Below are 15,112 nucleotides of genomic sequence, written 5' to 3'. Positions count from 1 at the left end.
CGCGCGTCCTATCACAGAAGTTCTAGCCGTAGTCTCGCGAGACTACGGCTGTGAGCTCTGCTTGCTGGGATCCTCCTCCCCTCACCGTCGCCAGTGTTGTGCGAGCGGTGAGAGGAGCGCCAGCATTTAGGTATAGATCCCATTGAGTTATATAAGATAGTTTATTGCTAGACTATTACTGTCAGTTAGGCTACTTGTAGCTTCCCCTTATTTACACTGACATCTATATGATGGCTGGAGATAATTCTACTCCATTTTCTACCCATGTTAATGAGGCTATTGATATTGAAGCCTCCCAAATAATGTCCGCTTCCCAGATTCAGGACTTGATTACTAAGTCCATTCAGGCAGCTCTGGCTGCTAATGTACGTTCTGACCCCTCTTTGCCCTCTACTGAGCCAGTTAAGGGTAAAGTGACACAAAAACGTAAACATGTGAACGTACACTACGACTCCCCGGCAGGGGAAGTTTATAATGTGCCCCAGGCAGGACCCGAACCGGCCTGCCGCACCCCGCATCTCAGTGACCTCCCTCGACCCTTGGGCCCCAAGGAGAATATTAAAAAAGGGCTGAAGTCCGCCAGGCGTATAAAACCGGACTCATACAACACGTCTAACGACGAGTCATCCGGCGAGTCGGACACGGCTCAAGCCACGGACTCTGACTCTGATAATGAAGATGCGGGGTTTCAGGCTGACTGTCATGATGCCGAACCTGAAGTGTCCAGTGAGGCGATTTTAGACGCTCAGGGACAACCACTCTTTAATCCTGATGAGATCATACATCCTCGCTCAGGTGACTGGGCGCCACTACCACACGTAGCTCAGTACATAGAGCATTGGACTAGACGGTCACTAGACCGCACAAATAGGAACAAACTCAGGGCGGAATGCCCTAGGCCCTATGTGGCCAAGAAGGTGGCGGTCACCCCAGAGATAGACCCGGTCCTCCTTAAGTACCTGACCCGGGCTGGCAAATATTCCAAGAAGGGCATTGAACGGTCCTTCAAATTAATACAGGATCGCATACTAGATCTGCTTGGACCGCTCACAAAGATTCTTAATTTATCTGAACAAGCAGCCTCAGCTGACCAACCGGTAGACTTGTCACAACTTAGAGGTTGGGCCCAGCGTGCGATATGCATGCTAGGCAGCGCAAACACGGCGTGCTCTACCGAACGTCGCCGTTCGATTTTAATGAAGCTGGAACCCCAGCTCAGTCATTTAGCGGAGAATGAGCCCGGACCCTCCGCTGAAGGTCTCCTCTTCGGAGAAGATCTCATTAAGAACATTAATAAGGTGGTCAGCCTATTTTCCAGTCTAGATAAGGCGCAGACCTCACTAAAGAAAACGGGCCAAACTACCAAGGTTTTTGGCAAGGCCGGTAGAGGCAGAGGCCGATCTGCCGGCCGCTCAATCCCCTATAGGCCCTATGTTAGAGCTGCGCACCAACAGTTTGCTCCCGCTCAACAACAGTACACGATGCCTGTGGCCCAGCCGGCCCCTTTCTTTCCCCCTCGAGGACGCCCCTGGAGAGGACGTGGAGGCCGCGGATATCCTAGGTCTCGTCCACCGACCGGTGAGTACACACACAATTTCCATTCCACACACAACGGTGGGGGGCAGACTGATGTATTTTTCCCACGTCTGGTCCATGATTACGGCAGACGTGTGGATCCTCAATACGGTAGCAGGCTACCAGATAGAGTTCCAATCTATCCCCGTACTGAATTCTATTCCTCCACCCATTCAGTTTTCCGCTCAAAACATGGTACTCATAGACAACGAGCTCCGAGAGCTCCTGTCCAAACAGGCGGTGATAGAGGTAAACCCCTTGTCCCCCGGGTTTGTAAGCAACCTCTTCTTGGTAAAGAAGAAGGATGGCGGTTATCGCCCGGTGATAAATCTAAGAGATTTAAACCAACACGTGATATATCGACACTTCAAGATGGAGGGTATCCATCTATTACGCGACCTTCTCTGGCCAGGAGACTGGTTGGTGAAGATCGACTTAAAAGACGCATATCTTACCGTTCCTATTCACCACTCGTCCCAACCGTTTCTTCGGTTTCTATGGAGGGAACGAATGTGGCAATTCACCTGCCTGCCATTCGGATTATCATCAGCCCCTTGGTGTTTCACCAAGTTACTGAAACCGGTGGTAGCCGCGCTCCGGAGCAAGGGGGTACGGCTTATCATCTACCTGGACGATCTGCTGATCATGGCACGTTCCAGAACGCAGGCCCTGTTACACAAACAATGGGCGGTTTCTCTGATGGAGGACTTAGGATTCCTCATCAACCACAAGAAATCTGTGCTGACTCCCTCACAAGAACTAGAATTCCTAGGTTTCCTAGTGGATACCAAACGTGCCGTTCTGATGCTACCAACCTCCAAATTAGCTCTGATTCGGAAGGAAATCAGAACGACTTTGCGCAGGGGTCGAGTGTCCCTGAGGATGATTGCACGCATAGTCGGCCTATTATCAGCCTCGATTCAAGCCATCTTCCCGGCCCCACTTCATTATCGAGCTCTTCAACGACTCAAGAACCTTCACATACGCCAGGGTCTCCGCTATGCAGACGAAGTTGCCCTTTGCCCGGAGGCAGTGGAGGAATTACACTGGTGGCTGCGCCATGCCGTCGAATGGAACGGCAAGACTATATTCAATTCCTGCCCGGACATCATAATAGAGTCCGATGCGAGCCGCCAAGGCTGGGGGGCTCGTTGCGGGCACAATACCACAGGAGGGAGATGGTCCGTAGAGGAGTCTCTCCTCCACATCAATGCCCTGGAACTTTTGGCAGCGTTCTTTGCTATCAAGAGTTTTCTCCCTCACAATACCAATTGTTGCGTTCTTTTACGCATGGACAATGTGGCTGCGGTTCAATATGTCAACCGCCTTGGGGGGACGAGGTCCAGGGTACTGGCAGACATCGCATCCGAATTCTGGCACTTCTGCTTGTCCCGGGACATCATTCCTATTGCGGAATATCTTCCTGGTGTGTCCAACACAGTGGCAGACTGGAATTCTCGTTATTTGAGGGATTCCAGCGATTGGACATTAGACCGTTCTACTTTTCGGGCTTTGTGGAATCTTTGGGGTCCCTTACACACGGACCTCTTCGCATCTCGCCTCAATCGACAACTGCCTCACTTTTACAGCTGGAGGCCGGACCCGGAAGCATCCGCAGTGGACGCATTCCGCCAGATCTGGTCACGGGGTACACACTATGCGTTCCCCCCATTCAATACGATCTCCAGATTCCTTCTCCAAGTACTGAATCAGAAGGCGACGGTGGTGTTGATCACCCCTTGGTGGCCGACACAACCGTGGTTTCCCCTTCTCCTAGGGATGACAATCGACTTTCCTCGACTGATTCCCCAGTCACCTCACCTTCTCATGAACCCTATCATGGGTCCTCATCCGTTGATTTTGGAGGGCAACCTTCCACTCCTTGCGTGGTTGGTTTCGGGATCCCGGACAACGGTGGTGACCTTTCACAGTCGGCTAGAGACCTCCTTGCCTTGGCCTGGGCCCCAGGGACTAGATCGGCATATCGATCGGCCTGGGCTTTATGGGTTCGTTGGTGTGATCAACGGCAAGTTGATGCCGTTCAAGCACCTGTTTCAGTGATAGTGAACTACCTTGCGGACTCTTGAGTCTGGGAAATCGTATAGTTCACTCAACGTGTACAGATCCGCCATATCGGCATACCATAGCCCGGTGGACGCATTGCCAGTTGGCAAACATCCTTTGGTATGTAGGCTCTTAAGGGGAGTAAAATATAAGCGTCCTCCCCGTCCTAGATACCAGTCTACTTGGAATGTCTCCCGGGTGTTAGAACTCTTTTCCTCCTGGGCGGATAATGATGCTCTCACCTTAAAATTTTTATCCCTAAAAATTACTACCCTTTTATGTTTAGTGTCTATTAAACGGGTGTCGGATGTTAAAGCGTTGGATATCTCCAGGCGACAGTTTTCGCCGGAAGGAGTACGCTTTTCTGTGGTTCGCAGAACCAAGACAGGACTTCACTCCGTCTTCTATCCCTTTTTTCCGGATCACCCGCGCCTGTGCGTAGTACGCTGTCTACAAACATATGAGGTACGGACCACGCCTCTGCGATCCGAGTCTCACAATCAATTATTGTTATCGTATGTCAAGCCTCATCTTCCGGTATCCTCGGCTACCTTGGCCAGGTGGGTCAGATCAGTCATGGAAATGGCTGGGATTGACATTTCTCTCTTTGGTGCCCACTCTTCCAGAGGAGCTATGGCCACCAAAGTGATTACTTCAGGAGGTTCGCTTTCGGACCTTTTGTTGGCCGCCGATTGGTCGTCCGAGACGACTTTTCGGCAGTTTTATTTTAGGCCACAAGAACACGTTTCTGCATCTGTACTTTGACATGTCTGTTCTTCTGTCTTTAGCTTTAAAATTGCAAGATATGAGCCTCCTGTCTGATATATAAATCGAGATTTTCCTAGCTAACGTGACGGAAAATATAAGTTATATGAAGACAGGAGGCGAGTATCTTCCCTCCCGACCCCACCCTGTCATGGTGTTCCTTTCTCGTTTCAGGATATTGAAGAACGGGACTTCCTTCTACACAGAAGAATCTGAGGAGACCCTGAGTTACAGTGGTTATGCTTTTCTGTTCCAGTTCGAACACAGTTCACGGAGGCCCAGTTGGCCCTGACGACCAGGTTCCAGTTGAAACACAGTTGCTGGGGGCCCAGTTGGCCCTGTCGTCTAGTTCCGGAGATGGAATTCGTTTGCCGTCGGAGTGTATCCGGGGTATCAAGATGTCGTGCGCTGTTCCGAAGTTCGCACGAAAGAAAGAGGAAGAGGAGATCCAGTCAGCCCCTTATATAGGGTCTCCGCCCCAGGGGAGGGGATTCCAGGGGCTGCTGGGAGTTGTAGTTTTAATAAATTTTTCTAATGTTATGAAGTAAATTCTCTGTAATTTTCTGCTATGGGCATTAAAAAGAAAGGTTTAATGCAAGATACTCGCCTCCTGTCTTCATATAACTTATATTTTCCGTCACGTTAGCTAGGAAAATCTCGATTTATATCCTGTATTATAATCCAGAGCTGTACTCACTATTCTGCTGGTGAGGTCACTGTGTACATTACATTACATTACTTATCCTGTACTGATCCTGAGTTATATCCTGTATTATAATCCAGAGCTGTACTCACTATTCTGCTGGTGAGGTCACTGTGTACATACATTACATTACTTATCCTGTACTGATCCTGAGTTATATCCTGTATTATACTCCAGAGCTGTACTCACTATTCTGCTGGTGAGGTCACTGTGTACATACATTACATTACTTATCCTGTACTGATCCTGAGTTATATCCCGTATTATACACCAGAGCTGTACTCACTATTCTGCTGGTGAGGTCACTGTGTACATACATTACATTACTTATCCTGTACTGATCCTGAGTTATATCCTGTATTATACTCCAGAGCTGTACTCACTATTCTGCTGGTGAGGTCACTGTGTACATACATTACTTATCCTGTACTGATCCTGAGTTATATCCTGTATTATACTCCAGAGCTGTACTCACTATTCTGCTGGTGAGGTCACTGTGTACATATATTACATTACTTATCCTGTACTGATCCTGAGTTATATCCTGTATTATACTCCAGAGCTGTACTCACTATTCTGCTGGTGAGGTCACTGTGTATATACATTACATTACTTATCCTGTACTGATCCTGAGTTATATCCTGTATTATACTCCAGAGCTGTACTCACTATTCTGCTGGTGAGGTCACTGTGTATATACATTACATTACTTATCCTGTACTGATCCTGAGTTATATCCTGTATTATACTCCAGAGCTGTACTCACTATTCTGCTGGTGAGGTCACTGTGTACATATATTACCTTACTTATCCTGTACTGATCCTGAGTTATATCCTGTATTATACTCCAGAGCTGTACTCACTATTCTACCTTTTGTCGTGTTCTGCTCCTCCGTGGGCTGGAGATGTGGATAGCCATGCACAAAGGTGCTCTTCAGCGCCTCCTCTGGTATTATCCGTCCTGCCATCTCTTGTATCCGTTTCCGTACAGAGTCACTCAGGTCAATGTAAACCTCGTCGATGCTCGCTCTCTCCACCACCGCAAATCGGGACATGATCTCCATAACCTCCACACTCGCCTCTCGATACCTGCACAACACCACAAATTCCAGGATGAGTATTCTCTAAGGTTACAGCATAGAGTGGGGGAGCGGGAGGACACTCACTTTGATAGGTCAGCCTTCCCATGGGCCTCTCTGACGCGGGCGATCTGTAAATCCGCACACAGCTTCTTAGCATCATTGGCAAACATGTTCCGAGAGACCCCGAAAGCTCGAGCCTCATAGCTGACGGCGATAATCCTGCAGGTGGAGCGTGTCAGTATATTTAGGTATATAAGGTGAGGCAAGATGGAATATGAAGACATTTCATGAACTGCAGCCAATAAAATGAGCTGACCTGGTGACATCTGGCGGAATAGCTTTTCCTTAAATCTCTATATATTGAGACTGTAATGTCAATGTATTGGTGCCCCCCATCTTCTCCTGCGGGGGTCTAATCTATACCTCAGCCATCATATGATTCTTTGCCTAACTACTTGGTATTAATAAATCACCATGAAATCTGACTTAAGAGTAATATCTATATATAATATCTGATATAAGAGTAATATCTATATATAATATCTGACCTAAGAGTAATATCTATATATAATATCTGACCTAAGAGTAATATCTATATATAATATCTGATATAAGAGTAATATCTATATATAATATCTGATATAAGAGTAATATCTATATATAATATCTGACCTAAGAGTAATATCTATATATAATATCTGATCTAAGAGTAATATCTATATATAATATCTGACCTAAGAGTAATATCTATATATAATATCTGATCTAAGAGTAATATCTATATATAATATCTGACATAAGAGTAATATCTATATATAATATCTGATCTAAGAGTAATATCTATATATAATATCTGATCTAAGGGTAATATCTATATATAATATCTGACCTAAGAGTAATATCTATATATAATATCTCATCTAAGGGTAATATCTATATATAATATCTGGCATAAGAGTAATATCTATATATCATATCTGATCTAAGAGTAATATCTATATATAATATCTGATCTAAGAGTAATATCTATATATAATATCTGATATAAGAGTAATATCTATACATAATATCTGACCTAAGAGTAATATCTATATATAATATCTGACCTAAGAGTAATATCTATATATATATAATTTCTGATATAAGAGTAATATCTATATATATATATATATATATATATATATATATATATATATATAATATCTGACTTAAGAGTAATATCTATATATAATATCTGATATAAGAGTAATATCCATATATAATATCTGATAAGAGTAATATCTATATATAATATCTGATAAGAGTAATATCTATATATAATATCTGACCTAAGAGTAATATCTATATATAATATCTGACCTAAGAGTAATATCTATATATAATATCTTATATAAGAGTAATATCTATATATAATATCTGATCTAAGAGTAATATCTATATATAATATCTGACCTAAGAGTAATATCTATATATAATATCTGATCTAAGAGTAATATCTATATATAATATCTGACCTAAGAGTAATATCTATATATAATATCTGATAAGAGTAATATCTATATATAATATCTGACCTAAGAGTAATATCTATATATAATATCTGATAAGAGTAATATCTATATATAATATCTGACCTAAGAGTAATATCCATATATAATATCTGATATAAGAGTAATATCTATATATAATATCTGACCTAAGAGTAATATCTATATATATAATATCTGATATAAGAGTAATATCTATATATAATATCTGATAAGAGTAATATCTATATATCATATCTGACCTAAGAGTAATATCTATATATAATATCTGATAAGAGTAATATCTATATATAATATCTGATAAGAGTAATATCTATATATAATATCTGACCTAAGAGTAATATCTATATATAATATCTGACCTAAGAGTAATATCCATATATAATATCTGATATAAGAGTAATATCTATATATAATATCTGACCTAAGAGTAATATCTATATATATAATATCTGATATAAGAGTAATATCTATATATAATATCTGATAAGAGTAATATCTATATATCATATCTGACCTAAGAGTAATATCTATATATAATATCTTATATAAGAGTAATATCTATATATAATATCTGACCTAAGAGTAATATCTATATATAATATCTGATCTAAGAATAATATCTATATATAATATCTGACCTAAGAGTAATATCTATATATAATATCTTATATAAGAGTAATATCTATATATAATATCTGACCTAAGAGTAATATCTATATATAATATCTTGTATAAGAGTAATATCTATATATAATATCTGACCTAAGAGTAATATCTATATATAATATCTGACCTAAGAATAATATCTATATATAATATCTGATATAAGAGTAATATCTATATATAATATCTGATCTAAGAGTAATATCTATATATAATATCTGACCTAAGAGTAATATCTATATATAATATCTGATCTAAGAGTAATATCTATATATAATATCTGACCTAAGAGTAATATCTATATATATAATATCTGACCTAAGAGTAATATCTATATATATAATATCTGATCTAAGAGTAATATCTATATATAATATCTGATAAGAGTAATATCTGTATATAATATCTGATCTAAGAGTAATATCTATATATAATATCTGATCTAAGAGTAATATCTATATATAATATCTGATCTAAGAGTAATATCCATATATAATATCTGATCTAAGAGTAATATCTATATATAATATCTGATCTAAGAGTAATATCTATATATAATATCTGATCTAAGAGTAATATCTATATATAATATCTGATCTAAGAGTAATATCTATATATAATATCTGATATAAGAGTAATATCTATATATAATATCTGATCTAAGAGTAATATCTATATATAATATCTGACCTAAGAGTAATATCTATATATAATATCTGATCTAAGAGTAATATCTATATATAATATCTGATCTAAGAGTAATATCTATATATAATATCTGACTTATCTTCTGTTATACCGATGGTATATTGTAAATCATAAAGGTCACATATCTTCTGTATGACACTGTGCCCCAGAGGAAGCTGACACTGTAGCCCTGGACCCTCACCTGTCTCCTCTCCGGACCCTCACCTGTCTCCTCTCCGGACCCTCACCTGCCTCCTCTCCGGACCCTCACCTGCCTCCTCTCCGGACCCTCACCTGCCTCCTCTCCGGACCCTCACCTGCCTCCTCTCCGGACCCTCACCTGCCTCCTCTCCGGACCCTCACCTGTCTCCTCTCCGGACCCTCACCTGTCTCCTCTCTGGACCCTCACCTGCCTCCTCTCTGGACCCTCACCTGTCTCCTCTCCGGACCCTCACCTGTCTCCTCTCTGGAGCCTCACCTGCCTCCTCTCTGGACCCTCACCTGTCTCCTCTCCGGAGCCTCACCTGTCTCCTCTCCGGAGCCTCACCTGCCTCCTCTCTGGACCCTCACCTGCCTCCTCTCTGGACCCTCACCTGCCTCCTCTCTGGACCCTCACCTGCCCCCTCTCTGGACCCTCACCTGCCCCCTCTCTGGACCCTCACCTGCCTCCTCTCTGGACCCTCACCTGCCCCCTCTCTGGACCCTCACCTGCCCCCTCTCTGGACCCTCACCTGCCCCCTCTCTGGACCCTCACCTGCCTCCTCTCTGGACCCTCACCTGCCTCCTCTCTGGACCCTCACCTGCCTCCTCTCTGGACCCTCACCTGCCCCCTCTCTGGACCCTCACCTGCCCCCTCTCTGGACCCTCACCTGCCCCCTCTCTGGACCCTCACCTGCCTCCTCTCTGGACCCTCACCTGCCCCCTCTCTGGACCCTCACCTGCCTCCTCTCTGGACCCTCACCTGCCCCCTCTCTGGACCCTCACCTGCCCCCTCTCTGGACCCTCACCTGCCTCCTCTCTGGACCCTCACCTGCCTCCTCTCTGGACCCTCACCTGCCTCCTCTCTGGACCCTCACCTGCCTCCTCTCTGGACCCTCACCTGCCTCCTCTCTGGACCCTCACCTGCCTCCTCTCTGGACCCTCACCTGCCTCCTCTCTGGACCCTCACCTGCCTCCTCTCTGGACCCTCACCTGCCTCCTCTCTGGACCCTCACCTGCCTCCTCTCTGGACCCTCACCTGCCTCCTCTCTGGACCCTCACCTGCCTCCTCTCTGGACCCTCACCTGCCTCCTCTCTGGACCCTCACCTGCCTCCTCTCTGGACCCTCACCTGCCTCCTCTCTGGACCCTCACCTGCCTCCTCTCTGGACCCTCACCTGCCTCCTCTCTGGACCCTCACCTGCCTCCTCTCTGGACCCTCACCTGCCCCCTCTCTGGACCCTCACCTGCCCCCTCTCTGGACCCTCACCTGTCTCCTCTCTGGACCCTCAGTCACCTCTTCTTCTGTGGCCCATGAACCATTACCCGCCCTTCTCTCCTGTGGCCCCGGAGTCTGACCCAGCCTCTCTCCTGTGGCCCCAGGCCCTTACCCGCCTCCTTTCCAGGTCTTGTACTGCGCCACCACCACAGGCTTTTTCCTCAACTCAGGTCGCAGCCTCTGCTCCACCTGCACATAGAAGCAATCCATGTCCACCAGAGCCACCACCCGGGCTGTGGCTGCCTCCATAACCTGCGGAGACACAATGGACGGGGATGATGAGGAGTGTAGTCAAGGCATGGGGTCTGTAAGAGGACGGGGATGATGAGGAGTGTAGTCAAGACATGGTGTCTGTAAGATGGGGATGATGAGGAGTGTAGTCAAGGCATGGGGTCTGTAAGAGGACGGGGATGATGAGGAGTGTAGTCAAGGCATGGGGTCTGTAAGAGGACGGGGATGATGAGGAGTGTAGTCAAGACATGGTGTCTGTAAGATGGGGATGATGAGGAGTGTAGTCAAGGCATGGGGTCTGTAAGAGGACGGGGATGATGAGGAGCGTAGTCAAGGCATGGGGTCTGTAAGAGGACGGGGATGATGAGGAGTGTAGTCAAGGCATGGGGTCTGTAAGAGGACGGGGATGATGAGGAGTGTAGTCAAGGCATGGGGTCTGTAAGAGGACAGGGATGATGAGGAGTGTAGTCAAGGCATGGGGTCTGTAAGAGGACGGGGATGATGAGGAGTGTAGTCAAGGCATGGGGTCTGTAAGATGGGGATGATGAGGAGTGTAGTCAAGGCATGGGGTCTGTAAGAGGACGGGGATGATGAGGAGCGTAGTCAAGGCATGGGGTCTGTAAGAGGACGGGGGGCTGTAGTTAAGCAACAGCTGGAGTCTCCCTGTTTGGGAACACACTGCCAGAAAGGCTCTGTTCTCATTATGCAAAACGCATAATGATAACAGAGCCTTAATTACCAGCCTGGCTTCAGGCCTGGAGGATGTAGAACCGCCCCCTAATGATGTCATCATTAGGGGGTGGAACATTAAGGCTAGGTTCAGACTACGGATTTTCCGCCTGCAATTTCAAAGAGGAAATTCCGCTTGCTAAAATGTACTGTGTAGTGAATGGTTTTCAGTTCACAAATTCACACTTCGGAATTTGTGAACGGAAAATCCGCTTGGAAATTTCCGCCTGAAGAAAGGGGTTGCTCTTTCTTCAGGCAGAAATCCGCGCGGAACACATTGCAGAGACTGCAGTATCCGCGCGGTCCTAGCGCCAACTGATTCAGCCCGGAGATTCCGTAGTCTGAACCTAGCCTAAAGGTTGTCATGGGACAGAGCTTGTCCAGGCTCCTTTATACCCTGTCATAATTCATCATCCCCACCGCCGGGAGCTTGGATTGGTGGATTACTATTCACCAATCAGAGCTCGCGTCGGTGAGGATTAGCTTATACAGGATCCGTCGGGGAGCTTCTCTCCCTGGGGGTCTCCCCCTCCCCTCAGGGGTCTTCTCTCCCCGGGGGTCTCCTCTCTCGGTCTCCCCCCCTCCCCTCAGGGGTCTTCTTTCCCCGGGGGTCTCCCCCTCCCCTCAGGGGTCTTCTCTCCCCGGGGCTCTCCTCTCTCGGTCTCCCCCTCTCCTCAGGGGTCTTCTCTCCCCGGGGGTCTCCTCTCTCAGTCTCCCCCTCCCCTCTCCTCAGGGGTTTCCTCTCCCCGGGGTCTCCTCTCCCCGGGGGTCTCCTCTAGGTCTCCCCCTCCCCTCAGGGGTCTTCTCTCCCCGGGGGTCTCCTCTCTCGGTCTCCCCCCTCCCCTCAGGGGTCTTCTTTCCCCGGGGGTCTCCCCCTCCCCTCAGGGGTCTTCTTTCCCCGGGGGTCTCCCCCTCCCCTCAGGGGTCTTCTTTCCCCGGGGGTCTCCCCCTCTCCTCAGGGGTCTTCTCTCCCCGGGGGTCTCCTCTAGGTCTCCCCCTCCCCTCAGGGGTCTTCTCTCCCCGGGGGTCTCCTCTCTCGGTCTCCCCCCCTCCCCTCAGGGGTCTTCTTTCCCCGGGGGTCTCCCCCTCCCCTCAGGGGTCTTCTCTCCCCGGGGGTCTCCTCTCTCGGTCTCCCCCTCTCCTCAGGGGTCTTCTCTCCCCGGGGGTCTCCTCTCTGTCTTCCCCTCTTTTCTCCTCAGGGGTCTTCTCTCCCCGGGGGTCTCCTCTCAGTCTCCCTCTCCCCTCAGGGGATTATGAATGACGACAGCTTATACAGGATCCGTCGGGGAGCTGCATGTGTTGCCGGCTTGTTAACTTAATAAATGCAGATCGCAGTGGGTCTCTGGAGAATGACCTTCTGTGATCTGCCCCTGGACTATAACTCCCATCATGGGCAAAGTCTTTCCATGATGGGAGTAGTAGTCCTCACTGTCCCAATAGAGTCCCGCAGCTAGGGGGAATGTGCAAGTGCCGTCCCTCAGTGCTGTGGTACTACAACTACTCCCATCATGTGACAGACTCTGTCCCATGATGGGAGTAGTTGTAGTTTCGCAGAGTTGTTGGACAGTTCCTGCGTCCCCCGGCTGTCTTGGTAGAACACTTTCCCACGTGTCCTTTTTGATGGTGTATTTTTTCGTTAAAAAAAAAATTATTTGCGCAAAAAAAATGCGTCTAAACAAAAAAAATTTGCACATGATAAATTAGTATCCACTGTAGAATGCATATTCCACAATACACCAAAAATAGTGTACGGTACATGCTTTTTGCTCTAACAAAAAAATAAAAAGACGCATACCGTATATACTCGAGTATAGGCCAAGTTTTTCAGCACGATTTTTCGTGCTGAAAACACCCCCCTCGGCTTATACTCGAGTGAACTCCCCCACCCGCAGTGGTCTTCAACCTGCGGACCTCCAGAGGTTTCAAAACTACAACTCCCAGCAAGCCCGGGCAGCCATCGGCTGTCCGGGCTTGCTGGGAGTTGTAGTTTTGAAACCTCCGGAGGTCCGCAGGTTGAAGACCACTGCGGCCTTCAACATCATCCAGCCCCCTCTCACCCCCTTTAGTTCTGAGTACTCACCTCCGCTCGGCACTGGTCCGGTCCTGCAGGACTGTCCGGTGAGGAGGTGGTCCGGTGGGATAGTGTTCCGGGCTGCTATCTTCACCGGGGAGGCCTCTTCTAAGCGCTTCGGGCCCGGCCTCAGAATAGTCACGTTGCCGTGACAACGACGCAGAGGTGCGTTCATTGCCAACGTAATTCTGCGTCATTGTCAAGGCAACGCCTCTATTCCGGGCCGGAAGCGCGGAGAAGAGGCGCCCCCGGTGAAGATAGCAGCCCGGAACACCTCCTCACCGGACCACCTCCTCACCGGACAGCCCTGCAGGACCGGACCAGCGCCGAGCGGAGGTGAGTACTCAGAACTAAAGGGGGTGAGAGGGGGGCTGGATGATGTTGAAGGCCGCAGTGGTCTTCAACCTGCGGACCTCCGGAGGTTTCAAAACTACAACTCCCAGCAAGCCCGGACAGCCGATGGCTGCCCGGGCTTGCTGGGAGTTGTAGTTTTGAAACCTCTGGAGGTCCGCAGGTTGAAGACCACTGAGGGCGAATGATGAGAAGAGGATGATGAAGGGGGGGTGTGGGGATGATGAAGGGGGGTGGGGATGATGAAGGGGGGGTGTGGGATGATAAGGGGATGATGAAGGGGGGATGTGTGGGATGATGACAAGGGGATGATGAAGGGGGGATGTGTGGGATGATAAGGGGATGATGAAGGGGGGATGTGCGGGATGATAAGGGGATGATGAAGGGGGATGTGTGGGATGATGACAAGGGGATGATGAAGGGGGGATGTGTGGGATGATAAGGGGATGATGAAGGGGGGATGTGTGGGATGATAAGAGGATGATGAAGGGGGGATGTGTGGGATGATGACAAGGGGATGATGATGAGGATGTTAATGACGGGTCTGGATGATGACAGGGGGGGATGAGGTATTTCCCACCCTAGGCTTATACTCGAGTCAATAACTTTTCCTGGGATTTTGGGTTGAAATTAGGGGTCTCGGCTTATACTCGGGTCGGCTTATACTCGAGTATATACGGTAATAACTCACTGCGCTATAATTAGCGCTACATATAAAAGAAAAACTTCCACCACTAATGATAAATTCCACACAATATGTCATTTTTACCAAAAAGTGCACTGCATAGAAACGGAAGCCCTAAAGAGTTACAAAATGGTGTTTGTTTTTAAATTCCCCCCCACAAATAATTGTATTTTGCTGCAGATCTTGTTATAAGAGATAACATTACAAAGTACAATTGGTGACACAAAAACCACAAGAAGTGTCATATGGGTCTGCAGGAGCAAAATTGAAGAGTTATGATTTTTAGAAGGCGAGGAGGAAAAAAGTGCAAAAACAAAAATTGACCTGGTCCTTAAGGGGTTAAGTTCAATGGAACTTTCCATTTAGAATAAATTGGAGCAGAATAAGTGAGCGGAATTACGGGAGTCCATTCTTCTACAATTCCTCAGTGTGAACAGAGTCCCTCCGCTTCACTGTCCCCGGGGGTCTCCTCTCCTCCTT

The 15,112-nt window shown here is 46.8% G+C and overlaps 1 protein-coding gene across 2 annotated transcripts in view; it reads right to left on the bottom strand.

Annotated features, from left to right (window-relative positions):
- Nucleotides 1-15,112, bottom strand: part of POLH (DNA polymerase eta) — a 42,601-nt gene that overhangs the window by 25,936 nt on the left and 1,553 nt on the right. Inside the window, exons 1-4 of one of the 2 annotated variants that reach the window (XM_056554610.1) lie at nucleotides 14,957-15,100; nucleotides 10,678-10,817; nucleotides 6,274-6,408; nucleotides 5,979-6,196 (exon numbers count right to left, since the gene is read on the bottom strand). In XM_056554610.1, coding sequence (XP_056410585.1) covers nucleotides 5,979-6,196; nucleotides 6,274-6,408; nucleotides 10,678-10,814 — 490 coding nt within the window. In that variant the 5' untranslated portion in view covers nucleotides 10,815-10,817; nucleotides 14,957-15,100. Of the gene's footprint in view, nucleotides 1-5,978; nucleotides 6,197-6,273; nucleotides 6,409-10,677; nucleotides 10,818-14,956; nucleotides 15,101-15,112 lie in introns of those variants that run through there. The other variant, XM_056554611.1, reaches the window with a different exon arrangement.

The sequence above is a fragment of the Hyla sarda genome, unplaced genomic scaffold (genome assembly GCF_029499605.1).
Source record: "Hyla sarda isolate aHylSar1 unplaced genomic scaffold, aHylSar1.hap1 scaffold_81, whole genome shotgun sequence".
Taxonomy (NCBI): Eukaryota; Metazoa; Chordata; class Amphibia; order Anura; family Hylidae; genus Hyla; species Hyla sarda.
The sequence above is the reverse complement of the archived record's forward strand: the minus strand, read 5'-3'. Positions and strand labels throughout refer to the sequence as shown.